Source organism: Heloderma suspectum, chromosome 1, assembly GCF_057233095.1.
Source record: "Heloderma suspectum isolate Gila_16-S chromosome 1, 16-S_ref, whole genome shotgun sequence".
Lineage (NCBI taxonomy): Eukaryota > Metazoa > Chordata > Lepidosauria > Squamata > Helodermatidae > Heloderma > Heloderma suspectum.
Window position 1 is genome coordinate 417046762 of NC_139458.1, and position 19445 is coordinate 417066206.

General features: G+C 45.3%; 1 protein-coding gene across 1 annotated transcript in view; it reads right to left on the reverse strand.

Annotated features, from left to right (window-relative positions):
* Positions 1 to 4214: 4214 nt before the first annotated feature.
* LOC146360214 (uncharacterized) overlaps positions 4215 to 19445 on the reverse strand; it is a 40843-nt gene continuing 25612 nt past the window's right edge. The window contains exons 2-4 of the mRNA XM_084829123.1: positions 16348 to 16391; positions 8617 to 8705; positions 4215 to 5976 (exon numbers count right to left, since the gene is read on the reverse strand). Of these exons, the coding sequence (XP_084685249.1) occupies positions 5806 to 5976; positions 8617 to 8705; positions 16348 to 16391 (304 nt within the window). The 3' untranslated portion in view covers positions 4215 to 5805. The remainder of the gene's footprint in view (positions 5977 to 8616; positions 8706 to 16347; positions 16392 to 19445) is intronic.

A 19445-nucleotide genomic window follows, 5' to 3' on the forward strand; every position in this document is an offset into this window, starting at 1 on the left:
GTCGATTATTGTTTTTTTTCTTGAAAGAGGACTTTTCACTTTCCAACAACCTTTCTAATGTCTTTTGCGATTACTGTCTTACATCTAGTGGCACAATGCAATTACACTAATGAGAAAGCCATAATATTTGTTGGTAGAATGATTAGAAGGAATGGGAAGTTTCCCACATGTAAATTATAAATATTTGTGGATAAAAAGGAAGTCACATTTGAGGAATATTTCATTTATTGGGAAATAACTGTGTAATGCTGTATATTCTGTACAATTGTGTATAAAGATCTCCACATTTGTTGTAATCAGTGATGTATGCTGAACAGAAGATCACGGGGGAGGGGTGTAGATTTTCTATCGACAGAACTCATCCTCCCCCAAAATCTTAGTTTTTCACCTTGCTTCTTGAAAGGAAAATTACTTGGGGGGGGGGGACATTTCCTTGGGAAATCACAGCAAAACTGCACAGAATTTGTCAGTTTCATCATGTTACAGGCAAGTCGCATGTTATGTGGCAACCAGGTTCCACTAGCGTCCTGCATTGTTTCCCCTCTAGCAAACATGTGGAGTGTTTAATGTGAAGGGTGTGCAGCTCCTTGTTTCATATCTGCTGTGTGCCCAGGAACATGCTTCATGCATTTATTACAGGAAACACCAGTGTAACCTGGCTGCCACGTAAAGTGTGAGACAGCTGAACCTTGGCAATGCACAGAAATGATGGGCTGAAGAAGGGACTACTTGCTAAAACCATTCAGAAGAAATCTGATAAAAGGCAATTCTCTTGACAAAGAGAACAGCAGCAAAGCATTAACCAGAACCTGTAAAACAGGCACACCAGTCTAATCTGTTTATGTTTCAAGAAACTTTCAGCAAACCAAGATTTGCTTTGGGCTTCTACTTATTTTTCTTTAACAAACAAAAATCTCTAATTACACCAAACTTTAGAAGCATTAGAGATTCAAAGAAAATGCCTAGTTGTTGTAAGCTGAACGTAGAACATGCAGCAAAGGCAGTCAGCAATTACAAAAGTTTTGCTCACTCCGCAGATTTCAGTGCTAGTTCTGCAACTCAGAGTGCAATTTGCACCTACTTCCTTGAGCAGTGGTAGTTTACTCAAGAGGTATCTTCAGCAGTGAAGTACTTCATTTTTGTACTATCCATACTGCCAACTCAGTGGGGAGTAAACTGCTACTCACTTTGGTGCATTCACATGCAATGAGATTAAGGACTTTTATGCTGAAGCCACAGCTGGAATAAACTACTGCTACTGTTACTACTGAACACACCCTAAGAAGCGGAGTCTTGCTGAAAATACTGTGGGGAGGTTTAAGCAACATTATGATCTTCTCAAGTGGCAACCTTTTTTAAAACAACCTGGTTAATACTGTATATGTTATTAATCTGCAAATTTTGAAATCACTGAGCAGAGTTGTCTTATCAAAAGAAAATGTGCTAAGCTCATATATTTTTATATTTGTGGAGTTTGCTTATTAGTATAGAGTAGTAAATGAGTATCCATGTAGCTGACTTACAAGAGTGAAATATTCAGAGTCAATATTACAATTATGATAATTGTAATATTCACAATTCTGAAATGCTACAGAATTCTACAATTCTATTTATTGAAAATAGTCTGCCAAAGATCACTCTCTAAAGATCTGTAACGTGTATTTTCTGTTTTGCTAAGGATGTCATTGAGGGGGTATGGCTACCTTATTACCTGCTTTCTTGTTTTGTATGCTGAAGGATGATGATGGTCAGCTATTTTATTTTAGGGCAGAAGGTAGCTTTATATTGGCTGACAATAACTGAGAACAGATACATTCGAATTTGTTAATAGCATCACAGACGGTAGGGTTGGAAGGAACCTCAACTATTATTTAGTGGGAGGGCGGCCTGCCCTGCACTGATGAGGCAGGATCAAAGCAACTAATGTTGCACAATTGCACACTCTAGCCCTGATCCAGCAAAGGGTGATCCATGCACAAAGGGTTGCTGCAGGAGCACAAAATCCGTCCCATTCAGCAACCCAATTTGCACATGCCAAGGAAATCCTGATAAAGAGACCAACAAGCACAACGGCAGGTTGCATGCCCACTACTGTGCTCACTGAAGCCAAGCCCTGTCTTTCCCCACTGGGGGAAAGCAGTCCAGTCACCCCCCTTCTACCAATCATTGGTTCAGTGGAAACAAGTGGGGGATCTGTGAGGCCCATCACATCCATAAATCTAAGGAACAAGGCATCTGGCTGCAATCCAAAGTATCAATAACCAATGCCCACATCTGGAGTTTTCATTGACATTTTTGCTGCTGCAGTCCCCAGTGCAGAAGAGGCTAGCAGTAGCTCAGTTTAAATAGTGGCTTGCCTTTTCAGCCTTCAGAAATGTGGAAGCAGAAGTGTCAAAATATCCTCTGGCTATGTGCAGTTTTTGGCCATGCAAGCACATGATGTCTTTGCATTGTGGTCAACTACTTTTGCAGTTTAATATTTAACAAAGAAACCTCCCCACAAACACCCTAAATCCTCAAAGAGAATAAGAGATTTAAAGGCACCAGTTGTGACTTTGATCATAGAAACACTTGTATATTTAGTTTATTTATTTCACAGGTATGGCTGATACCGGAAGGCTCCAGACAAATAACAATAGATTACAAAATACAAAATATCCTGCTAAAATTAATTTGGAACCAAACTACTAAAAATAGAACACATTGCTGATGCTAGACCTGTATATGCCCAGCCACCAAAAGCCAGAAAGGTCTAACAGAAATATCTTGTAACAGTTGTATCTTCACTTTATTAGTTAAGCCTGTTTCAAACCTAACTGTCATGGCTCCTAAACTAGGAGCCCTAGGAATTGTAGTTCCCTGTAGGAGCCAGCAATCTCTAGCAAAGAATTTTCAGAAGATTCACAAAACTACAATTCCCAAGATTTGGGGGGTGAATCTATGACAGATAATCCAGATTCAAACCAGTTCAAATTTCTAATGTAGATAATGCCTTCAAATGTAGTCAGTCTTCAGTTTTAGTCACGCTACAAGATGAAATTCCATAGTTATAGGATAGCCACCAAAAATGCTTCTCTTTACCTCCTTGCCGTCTGAACACATTATGTGGATGGAATGAATAGCTTTAATTAATTAACTGACTCCCTAAATCAGGGGTAGGCAATGTGGTTCCCACGGGCACCAATGTGCCCCAAATACCTTCCTTGGTGTCCACCAAGACACCCTACTCCTCCCAATTTTTATTTAAAAAATATTTCTCACTGGCAGCTGAGATTGCTTCAAAACAAAGTGGGAGACTCTAGCTGCTGCCACCTTAATTTCCCATGAATGCCTCTGGGCAGGTTACTTGTCCTTTGTGACATGCCACGCTCACCCATGGCAGCCATTTTATGGTTGTGCTCGGGACAGTTTCTTAAATGTGCCCATGGGCCCAAAAGTTTGCCGAGCCCTGCCCTACATGTTTGCAGTATTGCTGTCATTTAAGCAGTACATTTCTCTGAAGAAACATCACAGAGCAGATTTGACATTTAAATCCCTCACCAAAAAGGTTAATATAGGCCTCTTCCCCTAAAGCACTGTGGTAAAGTGCAGTAGGAGGAAATATCTGCCATTCTAGAGTTGGATTTCAACCTAAACAGGTCAAGTTGGCAGGTTTGCCTAGTACAAAGGTGGCCGCAATTTCAAAAGTTCTCTGCAAGTGAGCAGTTCAAACCTCTTGCAAGAGCAATATGCTCTTCCCTGGCAGCCCTCTGGGCAGAGTGAAAGGAAGAGGGAGGGAGAGGGAGAAGTTATGGCAGAAAGAGGGGAAAGGGGGTGGCAGAAAGTGAGAGAAAAGGATGGCAGAGAGAGAGGGGAGGTGGCCTGGTTTGCTTTGGCTCTGGTCTTGAGAAGGTGTGCTACAGCACTCACATAACATGAACACCAGAGAAGGATCTTTATGTCCTGAATTCCATGGGATTATCTGGATGGAGAACTTCTGAAGTCAAGGCTCCCCAGTCTAACGTCCCAGTGTACACATGAAGCTCCCCTGCCCAAAACCACTTTCCCATCGCACATGCACACCAACTCCTTCTATCCCACTGAATACAGTAAATCCATGTGTGCATCAGAATGAACATAGGACTGGACTGGGGAGATGGTGGAGTTAAATAGCCCACAATGAGATGTGTATGCCACAAAGAAGATAGGTCACTACAGATGTTCTTGTATTATTTAAAGTTTATTACAGCTATAGAGCAGGGACATCTGGAGCAAATATGCCAAATCAAAACCACACAACCAAGTGGCTTGCAAGGAAGGGGAGAAAAGGAGAATTTATTCACAAAATTGATTGTTACTTAAAATAACATCAGTGGGAAGCAATTGGCTTTTCTTATCCATTGTGATTTTTTTTTTACTTGTTTCTTTGAGTAAGGTAAACTCTGACGCAATCTTTTCAGAATGGGAAAGTGCAACATTTTGGGCTCAGGTATTTTATTTCTGAGCAGAGCCATAGTTTCTTATTTAAAATAATAAAAGGAACTTTATAAGAATTCACTGGTAGTAAAGACATTAGTGTACCTAATCCACCAAAGCACTGAAGTGTGTGCTTTGTTTTAAGCTGGATCAGGGGCCTACTAAATACTATATTGTATAAAGTGTATTTTCTAAGTTTTAATGTTTGTGTTTTGTGACTAAAGATGCCCAAGCTGGTCAGTCTTTAAAAAAAGAGTAAACCTAATATAATAATACTGTATATGTCAAGAAGCTGGACATTAAATTAACATGATGTTCACATAGCATTGTTGTTATATCATGTGATTTTAAAATGGTTAGCAATTTTTGTAGCCATGGGAACTACATGAAGATGAATGCCTAGTACTATGTACAATCATCTCTATGTGTCCACTAGAACCCAACTGCAATGTGACAGATCAATGAAAAAGATTCATGAAAGTTGGCTTGAAGAAAAAGAGGGAAAAAAATGGGTTTATGATCACTGTGCATTTTGTTAACAAGTGAATTCAAATAGTTTTATTTTTACCAAAACTGATAATCTTTATTCCAGTGTAAATGCAATTGCTGATTTAAAAAGAAACAAAATTATATGTATATTATTTGGATGGTTTATATCATCTTTGTCTAATACATTATAATGAAACATGTTGCAAGGTGTGTCATACCAACGTACAAAAATAAATGACTTTTTCCTGCATGCTTGCCTGAGATATGTTGTGATTTGAATTGCCTTATGCAAAACAAAAAACAAACAAACAAGGTTGTATGTTATTACATAACCCAGAAATGCTTGGACATTGTTCATCACATTACATGTGTATTTGATGTTGTGTTATGTCAAAAATTCGGACAACTTGTCTGTCATTCTGTGTATCTGGTGGGAGACCTTTTATCTTGTTAAGCTGTACTATGTAAAATTTCTCATTGCCTGAAATAGTCAGAGCTGTATAACTCAGTGTCTCCAACTAATTGTTTCCTAATCTTAACACATTTCCTAACACTAAAATATAGATGTTTGTAAATTCTTCATTCATTTTGTCTCCTCTTATGTATTTCAAAGCAGGCTTTTATTTCATGAAGTAAGCAACACCCTTTCATCACATTTAACAATTTTCTAAAACATTATCTCTCCACAATATATGTCAACCCAAGTTCCATTCTACTAATGTTCACAGAATTATGAAAATGTTTCACTTCCTTCTGGTCCGATGTTACATGTTCTTTGTACAGTATTTGTATTCCACTTCCCTGCCTCCCACTCATGCTCTCCATGACCTTATTAAGGACAGACTAAGCAATAATTACCAATTAATAATACAAAGTAACCCACAATTCTACAGTGGTGATGTTAATCGGAGAAGCTTGCCAGTACTTCAGTATCATAGGTAAGTGCTCTATTTTAGCTTCAGCAAGAACTGGCCAAAAGCAGCTGTCTGAGGCCACCATCTCATTCTGTCCAAATGGCAGGGTTAGCCAACCCTGTGAAAAAGCAGTGTATTTTTGAAATGATATTTTCATTAACATTTTATAACATAAAGCACAGAAATAAAAATGTAGTAGGAACAATAATAGCAGAAGAGAGAATTCTTAGGGATAGACAATTAAGAACTTACCGCAGGGGCGATGAACCCATGGCCCTCCAGATGTTGCTGGACTCCCATAATCCCTGAGCACTGGCCATGCTGACTGGAGCTGATGGGAGTTTGAATCCAACCACATCTGCAGGGCCATAGGGGTAGGGAAACCCTGATTTAAAGAAATTAATTTCATAGTGAGCGCTTTTCTACACAAAGCTGTTAATCTGCTGCATCTACTCTCAGTTTCGTCTCAGAATTGAGATCTAAGCACTACGTGAGGAGCATTTCCTTACCTGCTTTTTCACTACATAACCTCTAGATGGCAGTGTGGTATAGCAGAATACCACAAAGACACAAGAGGAAATAATGCTTTCTTTCACCATCAGAAATAATACCCCATTTTTCCTGCCCTAAAAGAACTTGCGAAAAGTACTGTTTACAAACAGAAACAAAACTGGAGGGTAACAACATCATCTAAAGAACCCATAAACAACCATGAGTAGTAGAATGACAAGCACACAACAAATGCCTCATGTAGAAAAGCTCTAAATCACAATAAGATACATTCCAACCATCCCTATTTATCAGGAAAAGGCAGCCCCTGTTTTCTGGGACCTGTGTCTAGTAAATCTCATCTCAATTCGGTCCCTATTGTTTGTCATTGGGAGAATGCCTTCTTACATCTATACAAGTGTGAGTTGGTTGAGCTGGCTTTCTTCTTCAAGTTTCAGCTCCCTTTCTTGGGACTCCTGTAGGGTGGGAGGGGGCGGCTGGTGCATCTTGGGTCTCTAGTACACATGCATGCAAATGCATGTACATGAACAATAAAGCCCCAGGGAGCCGTCATTTCACATGCTACATGATGTTTATTTTGAACTCTTGTGTTGACAACATATTGTAAGACAGTTATGCTTGTCTACTATATCTTTAACCCAAAGAACAACCTTTCTTTCTTTGAAAGATATACAGTATAAGCTGCCTCTGGGGGTAAACCCTCCCAAGGCAGCATACAACAAAATTTTAAATCATGAAACACAATAAAACTATCATTAAAACTATCATTTAAAAATGTTAAAATAAAAATGAACAATTAAAGCCAAACAGCTTTATACACCACAGCACTCAATATACACCACAGCACCCAATAAAGTCCTAACTCAATTGCAGGCCAAAGTAAACAGGTACATCTTTAGGGCCTTCTTTAAAGCCTGTATTGATGGGGGCTGGTGGTCATCATTTGCAAGAGAATTCCACAAGCAGGGGGCTATTACTGAGAAGGCCCTTCCCTCTTGCCCACCAGTCTAATTGCTTAGACAGGCAAGTTCGGGCAGGTTGTATGGTTGAAGACGGTCCTTCAAGTAACCTGGACCCAAACCATTTAGGGTTTTAAAGGCTAATACCAGCACACCATGCAGACTCCAGATTTTTGTGGGCCCTTGGACAAGACACACACAATGGGCCCCCTCCCTCAGGGAGTCTGCTTTCTCACCACCATTGTCTGCAACTGCTTTGCTTCTCATCCTCATCATTGAACAGCCAGTGAACGAGCAGGCTGTGTCATCCGCTGCTCCTCCTTCTCACCACTGCCATTGCCTGGGCCAGAGCGAGAGGCAGGTGAACAAAGCAGGTTGCAGTAGTGAAGAGGAGGAGCAACTCCAGGGGGCTCGTGACAATGGTCCCCTGCCAGGGTGTAGGCCCTCTGCTGGTGCCTGACCAGGCCTACCCTTGACGCTGGTTCTGCCAGCAGTTTAAATTGAGCCCAGAAATGCACTGGCAACCAGTGTAGCTCATTCCATATAGGTGTCACATGGTCCAACTGCCTAGCACTTACCACCACTTGAGCAGTTGCATTTTATACCGGCTGACATTTCTCACCCATCTTTAAAGGTAGCCCCACATACAGCAGATTACAGAAATGTAGCCTAGATGTCACTAGAGCATGGGTAACTGAAGCAAGGTCCATCCCCTCCAGACAGGGTTGCAGCTGGCATAGCAGCCTAAGCTGGTAAAAACCATTCTTGACCACCACCACCACCTGAGCTTCTCCAGTTAGTGCTGAGTCCAGGAGAATGCCCAAACTGCATACTTGGGGCTTCTCCACATGGGGTTTATATCGTGCAATCAAGATCAAGACACACGGATGTTTTTGGGTCCTTTACATGACATTGCCAACCTCCAGGGCTCCTCCTGCGGTTTATTACCTTTATCCTGCCTTTGTAAAGCACGGGGAAAGTCCGATTTTGCTCTAGAAAGCGCTGTGAAGCACTTTACTTGCTGGGGGTACTTCCATAATGGTGCTATAACAGCAGTGCCGCCTAATGGCTGTAAAATGAAACATACAGAACTTTCCAAGAAATAAAAACAGCACATGTCAGCCTGTGTAAAGGAGCTGAGCTTAATCCTGCAAAGAATCTGGATACAGAAGCCCCAGTAAGGATGCAGGATTTTAGCCTTGTGTGGTGAAGCACTCGGTCTTCAGGAAGAGTGTAACCCCATCTAGGAACAGTTATATGCCTCCATCCAGAGTAGTCAGTTTCCCTACCAACAGTGCCTCCATCTTGTCTGGATTAAGTTTCAGCCTGTTCAGCCTCATCCATCCTCCAGACATGGGCCCAAGAGTTCCACAGCCTCCTGGGGATGAGTAGATGGAAATGAAAGGTAAAGCTGAGTATCATGTGCATGCTGATAACACTTTAGCCCAAATCTCCAGATAACTCCTCCTTCCCCCCAGCATTTTCATACAGATATTTAAAAAGCATAGGGGACAAGATAGACCTTTCTGGTACCAATTAAGCCAGCGGCCACAGGGTAAAGCAATAGTCCCTCGGCACCACTTTCTGAGGCCAATTTTCCAGTAAGGATTGAAACCATGGTAACACTGTGCCTCCCAAACCTAACCCAGATTGACAGCCCAGATACAGTCAGGGCCAGAAATATTGGAACAAGGATAACTGTTTTGGCAGTTGGCCTCTATACACTACCACACTGAAGTTGAAAGGAAACACACACCCAGATGGGAGCGAAGTCAGGACTGTCAGCTGTAATTCAAGGGGTTTGGAAAAAGTGGGGCACTAACCATTCAGGAAGTACAGACACTGGCATACACACACACCCCATCATTGGTGGCTCATAAGTAATGGAACAAATGGCTGACAAGCAGCTGCATGGCCAGGTGTGGCCTGTTTCCTTGGTACCCCATGGCCAAGCAAGCAGATGAAAGGCCTGGAGGTGGTTCTGAGTGTTACATTTGCATTTGGTAGCTGTTCAGTGGAACTCCCAACGTGAGGTCCAAAGAGGTGTCCATGCAAGTGAAGGAGGCCATCATTAGGCTGAGGAAACAACATAAACCCATCAGAGAGATAGCAAAAACATTGGGAGTGGCCAACACAACAGTTTGGAACATCCTGAAAAAGAAGGAATTAACTGGCAAGCTCAGCAACAGCAAAAGGCCTGGAAGACCACGGAAGACAACTGAAGTGGATGATCGCAGTTCGATGCTTTCGAACTGTGGTGCTGGAGAAGATTCTTACGAGTCCCCTGGACTGCAAGGAGGTCATAGAATCATAGAATCATAGAATAGTAGGGTTGGAAGGGGCCTACAAGGCCATCGAGTCCAACCCCCTGCTCAATGCAGGAATCCAAGTCAGAGCATCCCTGACAAATGGCTGTCCAGCCTCATCTTGAAGGCCTCCAGTGTGGGAGAGCCCACCACCTCCCCAGGTAATTGGTTCCATTGCCGTATTGCTCTGACACTCAGGAAGTTTTTCCTGATGTTCAGTCGGAAACTGGCTTCCTGTAACTTGAGCCCATTATTCCGTGTCCTGCACTCTGGGATGATCAAGAAGAGATCCTGGCCTTCTTCTCTGTGACAACCTTTCAAGTACTTGAAGAGCGCTATCATATCTCCCCTCAGTCTTCTCTTCTCAAGGCTAAACATGCCCAGTTCTTTCAGTCTCTCTTCATAGGGCTTTGTTTCCAGTCCCCTGATCATCTTTGTTGCCCTCCTTTGAACCCTCTCCAGCTTGTCTGCATCCTTCTTAAAGTGTGGTGCCCAGAACTGGACACAGTACTCCAGATGAGGCCTAACCAGTGCTGAGTAGAGGGGAACTAGTACTTCCCGGGATTTGGAAGCGATGCTTCTATGAATGCAGCCCAAAATAGCATTTGCCTTTTTTGCAGCCACATCACATTGTTGGCTCATATTCAGCTTGTGATCGACGACAATTCCAAGATCCTTCTCGCTCATAGTGTGGTTAAGCCACGTATCCCCCATCTTGTAACTGTGCATTTGGTTTCTTTTTCCTAGGTGCAGAACGTGGCATTTGTCCCTATTAAATGCCATTCTGTTGTTTTCTGCCCAGCACTCCAGTCTATCCAGATCACTTTGAATTTTGTTTCTGTCTTCCAAAGTATTAGCTATCCCGCCCAATTTTCTGTCATCTGCAAATTTGATCGGCATTCCCTGCACCTCCTCCTCCAAGTCATTAATAAAAATATTGAAGAGCACTGGGCCCAGGACTGAGCCCTGCGGTACCCCACTCGTTACCTCTCCCCAGCTTGAGAAGGTCCCATTGATAAGCACTCTTTGAGTCCGATTCTGTAGCCAACTGTGGATCCACATGATCGTTGTTTCATCTAGCCCACTTCGAGCTAGTTTGCTCATCAGGATATCATGGGGCATTTTGTCGAAAGCTTTGCTGAAGTCGAGGTATATGATGTCTACAGCATTCCCACGGTCTACAAGGGAGGTGACTTGATCAAAAAATGAGATCAGATTTGTCCGGCAGGACTTGTTTTTGACAAATCCATGTTGGCTTCGAGTAATCACGGCATTGTTGTCAAGGTGCTTCCAGATGGATTGCTTTATGATCTGCTCCAGAATTTTCCCAGGGATTGATGTCAGACTGACTGGTCTGTAGTTCCCAGGTTCCTCCTTTTTACCCTTTTTGAAGATAGGGACAACGTTAGCCCTCCTCCAGTCATCTGGCACTTCCCCGGTCCTCCATGATTTCTCAAAGAGAATAGACAGCGGTTCTGAGAGCTCTTCTGCCAGTTCCTTTATGACTCTAGGATGCAGTTCATCTGGCCCTGGAGATTTGAACTCATTCAAAGTAATGAGGTGTTCCTTGACCATATGCCTGTCGATCTCAAGCTGCAATCCTGCCCCTTCAGCCTGTACTTCGCCTTTGCCAGGGGGGTCATAGACCCTCTTTTGGGAGAAGACTGAGCCAAAGTAGGAATTGAGCACCTCTGCCTTTTCTTTGTCCTCTGTTATCATTTTGCCATCCTTATTTAATAGCTGAACAACCATTTCTTTCCTCTGCCTTTTACTATGCACGTAGCTGAAGAAAGCCTTTTTGTTGTTTTTAGCATCCCTCGCTAACCTCACCTCGTTCTCCGCTTTAGCCTTCCTGACGCCATCCCTGCAATTCTGTGCTACCTGCCTGTACTCTTCCTTTGTTACTTGGCCTTCTTTCCACTTCCTATATGTGTCCTTTTTTGTTTTCAGGTCATCCCTAAGCTTTTTGTGAAGCCACATTGGCTTCTTCTGTTGTCTTCCACCTTTTCTTCTTGTTGGAATTGTTTGTGATTGTGCCTTGAGAATTTCCTTTTTTAAAAGTTCCCACCCATCTTGGACTCCTTTTCTCGCTAGCATTGCTTGCCATGGGACCTTCCTGATCATTGTTCTGAGTTTATTAAAATCAACTTTCCTAAAATCCAGGGTACGCGTTTGAGTACACTCGGCTTTTGCTTCCCTTAGAACCAAGAACTCAAGTACAACATGGTCGCTTTCCCCCAGAGTTCCTGTAACTGCTACTTTATCCACTAAGTCATCTCTGTTGGTTAGGATCAAGTCAAGGATAGCCGATCCTCTAGTTCCTTCCTCTACTTTCTGTAGGAGGAAGTTATCCGCCACACAAGTCAGGAATTTCCTGGAGGGGCCATGTTTTGCAGAATTTGTCTCCCAACAAATATCGGGGAAATTGAAGTCCCCCATTACTACTACATCATGCTTCCTTAAAACATTGGCTATTTGCTTTTCAAAAGTTTCATCCTTGTCTTCGCCTTGATTGGGTGGCTGGTAGTAGACTCCGACCACCAGGTTCCTTTTATTCTTTGCTCCATTTATTTCAACCCAGATGCTCTCGATGGGGCTACCAAGCTCCTCCTCCTGTATTTCTGTGCAGAGATATGTATTTTTCACATACAGTGCAACCCCGCCTCCCTTTCTGTTCCTCCTGTTCTTTTTGAACAAGTTATATCCTTCAACTGCTGTATTCCAGTCATGAGAGTCATCCCACCAAGTCTCAGTTATACCTATCAAGTCATAATTTCCCTCCTGTATTAAGAGTTCAAGTTCGTTCTGTTTGTTTCCCATACTCTGGGCATTAGTATATAGACATCGAAGACCATGTGCTTCATAGTCTGTCTTTCTTCCTACATGTGTCTGAAGACTATTATTGGGCGCTATCAGAGCTGTTCTCTCCATTGCAGTGCATGCGCCTACGTCCATTGTTACCCCCAACATTACATCTCCCTTCCCCGTAGGATTCAGTTTAAAGCCCTCCTGATGAAGTTCTTCATGCTGTGGCCAAACACATTCTTCCCATCCTTTGTGAGGTGCAACCCATCCCTAGCCAACAGCCCATCTTCCAGGAAGTATAGCCCGTGGTCCCAGAATCCAAATCTCTCTCGTCGGCACCACCTTCGTAGCCAGTCATTCACCCGGAGTATTTTTCGTTCCCTTTCTATCCCTCTTCTAACTACTGGAAGGATGGATGAGAAAACTATCTGGGCCCCAAAGTTCTTGAGTTTCCTTCCCAAAGCTTCAAAGTCTGACGTCATCTCTTCGTAGCTCCGCTTGGCGGGATCATTTGTTCCCACATGGATGAGAAGAAAGGGATACCTGTCAGTGGGCTTTATGAGTGCAGGCAACCTTTCACTCACGTCTCTAATCTGTCCTCCCGGGAGACAACATCCCTGGCGAGTCCACGGGTCTTCGCGACATACTTGGGTCTCGATCCCACGCAGCAAGGAGTCTCCCACTACTACCACTCTTCTCTTCTTCTTCTTGTAGGCCTGGGTTTCATCGCCTCTGTTTGACTGACCTTTAGCCTCTTGCTCACTCTCATGCAGGTTCCCCTGTGATTCTTCCTCTGCAGGCTGTCCTCCAGTCTCATCTGCAAGTACCTGGAATCGGTTCCACAGCTCCACCGCTTCCACTGGTGCAGAGTGGCGTCTAGTTCTTCTTCTCCTAACTGTCACCGTTTTCCAAGGAGTATCCTCTACTCCATTTTTCTTCACCTCAGCATTTCCCACTGCCTCATCTTGCTGTTGCTCTTCAAGCTTCTGGTCTGCCCTTTGCTGCTGTAGTTCCCCCATTCTGTCCAAGAACTCTTCGTGTTCTCTTATTCCCCGGAGGGTTGACAGTCGCCGCTCCAGTCCACTTACTTTTTCCTCCAGCAGCGTGATCAACTTGCACTTGTTGCAGGTGTAGGCCATGTTGTTCTCAGGCAAGAAAACAAACATTGCACACACCTTGCAGGTCACCACCACTGGAGAGTCTTGTCCTTCCATAGCCTCTTTTCCCTTTTTGTGTCTAGCTTTGTGATTGTTCTAGACTAGCCTGTGCCTGCTCCTCTACTCAGTAGAGGTTAAAAGCAGAGTCCCACTGGTGTGGAAGTGTGTGTTACAAGACAAATAAATGAAAAAAAGTTAGTAAAAAAAATAAAATAAAAAAAAATAAAAAAAAATGTTAGGGGCCTCCCCCTTGACCTCCCCTGCCGAACTCCCCTGGCCAACTCCTGTTTGCTCCCCCTGTTCACTCGCTCTGTTCGCTCGCTCTCTGGGAGCTTGCCTGCTTCTGTAGTCCCTGGACCAGCTGGAGCAGCTTGCTCTGCTCTGCTCTGCTCAGCTGGGAGGCGGGAAACAGACTGAAGCTTCCCGCCCAGTCAGCTGCTGGGAGTACTCAGGCCACACCCCTCCAATTCAGTTGGAGCTCTCAGAAGCTCCTGGTGAGCTCACAGCCAGTCAGAAGGATAAAGGGCAGCGCCCTGGGCTTCCTGCAACCCACTTACCTCTTAGCCTCTGTCTCCTTTGTCTCCTTTGTCTCTTCAACCACTGCAACTCCCCTGGCCAACTCCTGTTTGCTCCCCCTGTTCGCTCGCTCTGTTCGCTCGCTCTCTGGGAGCTTGCCTGCTTCTGTAGTCCCTGGACCAGCTGGAGCAGCTTGCTCTGCTCTGCTCTGCTCAGCTGGGAGGCGGGAAACAGACTGAAGCTTCCCGCCCAGTCAGCTGCTGGGAGTACTCAGGCCACACCCCTCCAATTCAGTTGGAGCTCTCAGAAGCTCCTGGTGAGCTCACAGCCAGTCAGAAGGATAAAGGGCAGCGCCCTGGGCTTCCTGCAACCCACTTACCTCTTAGCCTCTGTCTCCTTTGTCTCCTTTGTCTCTTCAACCACTGCAACTCCCCTGGCCAGCTCCTGTTTGCTCCCCCTGTTCGCTCGCTCTGTTCGCTCGCTCTCTGGGAGCTTGCCTGCTTCTGTAGTCCCTGGACCAGCTGGAGCAGCTTGCTCTGCTCTGCTCTGCTCAGCTGGGAGGCGGGAAACAGACTGAAGCTTCCCGCCCAGTCAGCTGCTGGGAGTACTCAGGCCACACCCCTCCAATTCAGTTGGAGCTCTCAGAAGCTCCTGGTGAGCTCACAGCCAGTCAGAAGGATAAAGGGCAGCGCCCTGGGCTTCCTGCAACCCACTTACCTCTTAGCCTCTGTCTCCTTTGTCTCCTTTGTCTCTTCAACCACTGCAACTCCCCTGGCCAACTCCTGTTTGCTCCCCCTGTTCGCTCGCTCTGTTCGCTCGCTCTCTGGGAGCTTGCCTGCTTCTGTAGTCCCTGGACCAGCTGGAGCAGCTTGCTCTGCTCTGCTCAGCTGGGAGGCGGGAAACAGACTGAAGCTTCCCGCCCAGTCAGCTGCTGGGAGTACTCAGGCCACACCCCTCCAATTCAGTTGGAGCTCTCAGAAGCTCCTGGTGAGCTCACAGCCAGTCAGAAGGATAAAGGGCAGCGCCCTGGGCTTCCTGCAACCCACTTACCTCTTAGCCTCTGTCTCCTTTGTCTCCTTTGTCTCTTCAACCACTGCAACTCCCCTGGCCAACTCCTGTTTGCTCCCCCTGTTCGCTCGCTCTGTTCGCTCGCTCTCTGGGAGCTTGCCTGCTTCTGTAGTCCCTGGACCAGCTGGAGCAGCTTGCTCTGCTCTGCTCTGCTCAGCTGGGAGGCGGGAAACAGACTGAAGCTTCCCGCCCAGTCAGCTGCTGGGAGTACTCAGGCCACACCCCTCCAATTCAGTTGGAGCTCTCAGAAGCTCCTGGTGAGCTCACAGCCAGTCAGAAGGATAAAGGGCAGCGCCCTGGGCTTCCTGCAACCCACTTACCTCTTAGCCTCTGTCTCCTTTGTCTCCTTTGTCTCTTCAACCACTGCAACTCCCCTGGCCAACTCCTGTTTGCTCCCCCTGTTCGCTCGCTCTGTTCGCTCGCTCTCTGGGAGCTTGCCTGCTTCTGTAGTCCCTGGACCAGCTGGAGCAGCTTGCTCTGATCAGTCAGATCAGTCCATCCTAAAGGAAATCAACCCTGACTGCTCATTGGAAGGACAGATACTGAAGCTGAAGCTCAAATATTTTGGCCACCTAATGTGAAGAGAAAAGTCACTGGAAAAGACCCTGATGCTGGGAAAGATTGAAGGCAAAAGGAGAAGGGGACGGCAGAGGATGAGATGGCTAGATAGCATCACCGATGCAATGAATATGGACTTGAGCACACTCTGGGAGAGAGCGGAGGACAGGAAGGCCTGGCGTGCTATGGTCCATGGGGTCACGAAGAGTCAGACATGACTGAACAACAAATGGGTTCCAGACTTCAGGCAGTCCTTGACTGCAAAGGATTTTCATCCTGCTATTAAAGGTGATCATTAAGTTTGAAATGATGTTGGTTTGTTCCATTTCTTATGAGCCATCAAGGATGGGGGTGGTATGCCACTGGCTGTACTTCCTGAATGGTTAGTGCCACACTTTTGTCAAACGATCAAATTTCTGGCCCTGACCGTAGATGCACATTTAGAAATAATGACTATAACTTTAAATAGAAATATAATACTACAACTGCCAGCATCCCCCAGCCAGCCATTGCTGGACTAGAATACTGGACTAGATGATTAATAATCTTACCTAATATCAAAGCAGCTTCTTATGTTCCTAAAGAATAGAGTGGTTAAATGCACACTTACCCTGCCCCAGGATTTTCCTAGCTCCCTCCTTTCTCATGTGCCTCCTGTCATGGAATGAAGCATGAGAGATTTGACCTAACAGAATTACCTGGTTCGCACTATCACAGAGGGGGAAATAAGCCACAGTGGCTTATTTCCCCCGCCATGCATGCTGGGGGAATTTGCATAATTCCCCTCACCAGCACAGGTTGTAGGGACACGCAAACTGGGCGAGTGTGGTTTGTTGCTGTGTTAACAAGCCACCCAGAACCCATGGGCTCATACAGTGGCCAAACAGATGCCCACAGGAAACCAACACCCATGTTCCCCAGCAACTGGAGTACATAGGCATACTGCCTCTGATACTGTAGGTGGTATGTAGCCATCAGGACTAGAATCATAGAACAGAAGGGTCGGAAGGGGCCTATAAACCATCAAGTCCAACCCCCTAGTAGCCATTGATAGCCTTCTCCTCCAGGAATTTGTTCAACCCCCTTTTAAAGCCATCACTGGTTTCCACAACTGGTGTCCATCACTACATCTTTTGGAAGTGAATTCCTGACTCTACACTGTGTAAGGAAGTCCTTCCTTTTATCTGTCCTGGATCCCCCACCAATCAGCTTCATGGGATGACCCCAGGTTCAGTATCATGAGAGAGGGAGAAAAATGTCTCCCTATTCACTTCCTCCACAGCATGCATAATTTTGTTCTTGAGCACTCAGCCCTGTGCAGTCCTAATGGGGATTGAGAGAACACAACAGTGGCTGCAGCGTTCATTAGAGAGAGGAAGAGGAGAAAGTACCAGTAGCAATTTCCACCTTTAGGAAGCACTCCTCCAGGCGGGGTGGGGGTGCGGATAAAACAGGAGAGGCTTTGATGGCCCCCAAAGCTGCATTCTTCTTCAATGGACAGGCTGGAGGAGGAGAAAACCGATGGCAATGCTGCTTCTCCACTTTGCGTGAGGGAGGCTCAGACCATTGCTCTAGAAAGGCTGCAAGGCTGGTAATGCGTTGGGAGGAGGGCAAATTGGCTGCAATTCAGTGGCAGCACTGGGCAATAGAGGGAGGGCCACATGAAAGCCCTTGGGGGGCGGCTTGCAGCCTGTGGACCACATATCAGTCACCCCCCCCCCCCCAAGGTAGACAATACTGAACCAGATGGCTGTGTGGTCTGACTTGGTATTATAAGGCAACTTCCTCCATTCCTAAATGTACCGAGTTTGGCCAGTCTCTGGGCCATGTGGAGCACTTTAAGGCTGCAATCCTATGCATGTTTAGACAGAGAAAACCCCTTCAACTCCCAGCATTCCTCAGCCAGCTGGCTGGGGAATGCTGGGAGTTGTAGAGGTTTTCTGTCTAAACATGCATAGGATTGCAGCCTAAAGCTCCCCTGGGAACATGTTGAAGAGCCAGGTATAAATCACAAATATAAATTAAAAATTCCAAAATCCACAGTCAGGCAATACTGTTGTGTAGACCAACCAAATATGCCCAGAATTGTGGACAAGCTTTTGAGATCTCCAGATCTCTTCATCAGGCAAGATGTTGCAAAAAGCAGGTGGTGTTCAAGTCATGAAGTCTGCTGTAGCCATTGTAATGTGTATGCTAGGCCTGGGTCTCATCTGAGACAGATACCCACCCTTTTATGTTGGTTAATTGGTACATGCTACAAGCCTTTTGTTACTGAATGGATTATAAATGTAGATAAATAAGTAATGTTATCTTCTCTAGTTTCCTCAAGGAAGCAGTATAGCTTAAAATCCCCTGAGAGATGTTATATTTTTTTTAATGCATTCTTCAGGCAATTCACACACTGGTTCCTAAACAGCAGAGGCTCTCAAATTTCATCACATTCCACCGTTATGAAAGGACAGGGAAAAAAACACATTCCCAGGCACAAGGAAATCATAAGGTCAGGGAGAATTAAACATGTTCTGGTAGCCTACTCAATTCCAGTCAGGACTAACAGGCATTTTTCTGCAGATTTCATCCAAGACATTGGAAAGGTATTTATTTATTTACTTACTTACATGTATTTCTAAACCACTTACATCTACCAACAGTGTACACAAATACTAAAAACATAACAATATAAAACCAGTACACAGAATCAATAAACCATATCTACATATCCTTAAGAATAGAGTACATAGTAGGCTAAACTACACTGGGCAGGCTTGCATCAGTAGATGTGCCTTCAGCATGAGCCTAAAAATAAGAATTGTCATGTATGTCTAATCTCAGGGAGAAGCTCGTTCCACATAGTGCGTGCCACCATACTAAATGCCCTGCTCCAAATAACTGCAAAGTGTCCTGCTCTGAACAAACAGAAGAATATTTATTGCTGGTGTTGCTAGATTATTCTAAACAGGATTGGAAGACCTGACAGGGAACTGTTGAGATTTTTGCTCAAGTTTAGCCAACCAGCAAAGATGACACAATACAAATGCTGACACTGCCCTCTAGTGGTTAGATTATCATGAAATTATATATTGCTTATTCGTTTTAAATGCTGGGTCAAGCAACCCTGGCTGTAATCATGTGTGCCAGTGCATTCACAGAGACCCCTGGCCGGGGTACAGTGGTGGTGGGTCATGCCAGGATGAAGACACGGGACTTTTTTTAGAGCCAGGTCTCAGCCAGGTCCCTCCCACTCCCAACCTACCGCTGTGGGGCAGGCAGCGGGAAGAGCCTGAGATGCTGCTGTGAGCAGAGTGGGTGCTGCTGCTGCTGCTACAGCAGCTACTCTCCCCAAGGTCCAGGCATGGGGCAGGAAGAATGGCTAATTTCCCCCCTCCCCTGGCCTGAAAGGCCACCTGGGCAAGGCAGCCTCTCTTGGCAAAGGGTTAATGTACTGTCTCTTGCAGCCCACCTCCTCTCGCTCTAAGAGGGAGAGATGGAGGAACTGCCACCACGCCTGCGCCTGAGACTGGGAAGAGCAGGAGCATGTGGGCCAGGCTAGGTTGCTTGCTGGAGACGCTGGTCATGTTCATCAATCCCGTGCCCCCAGCAAGCCCAACCAGAGCAGCGGCGGCAACCCAGGGTGCAGACACCACAACATGCCAGAGACACGTTGGCCATCGGATACAGTCAGGGCCAGAAATACTGGAGCAAGGATAA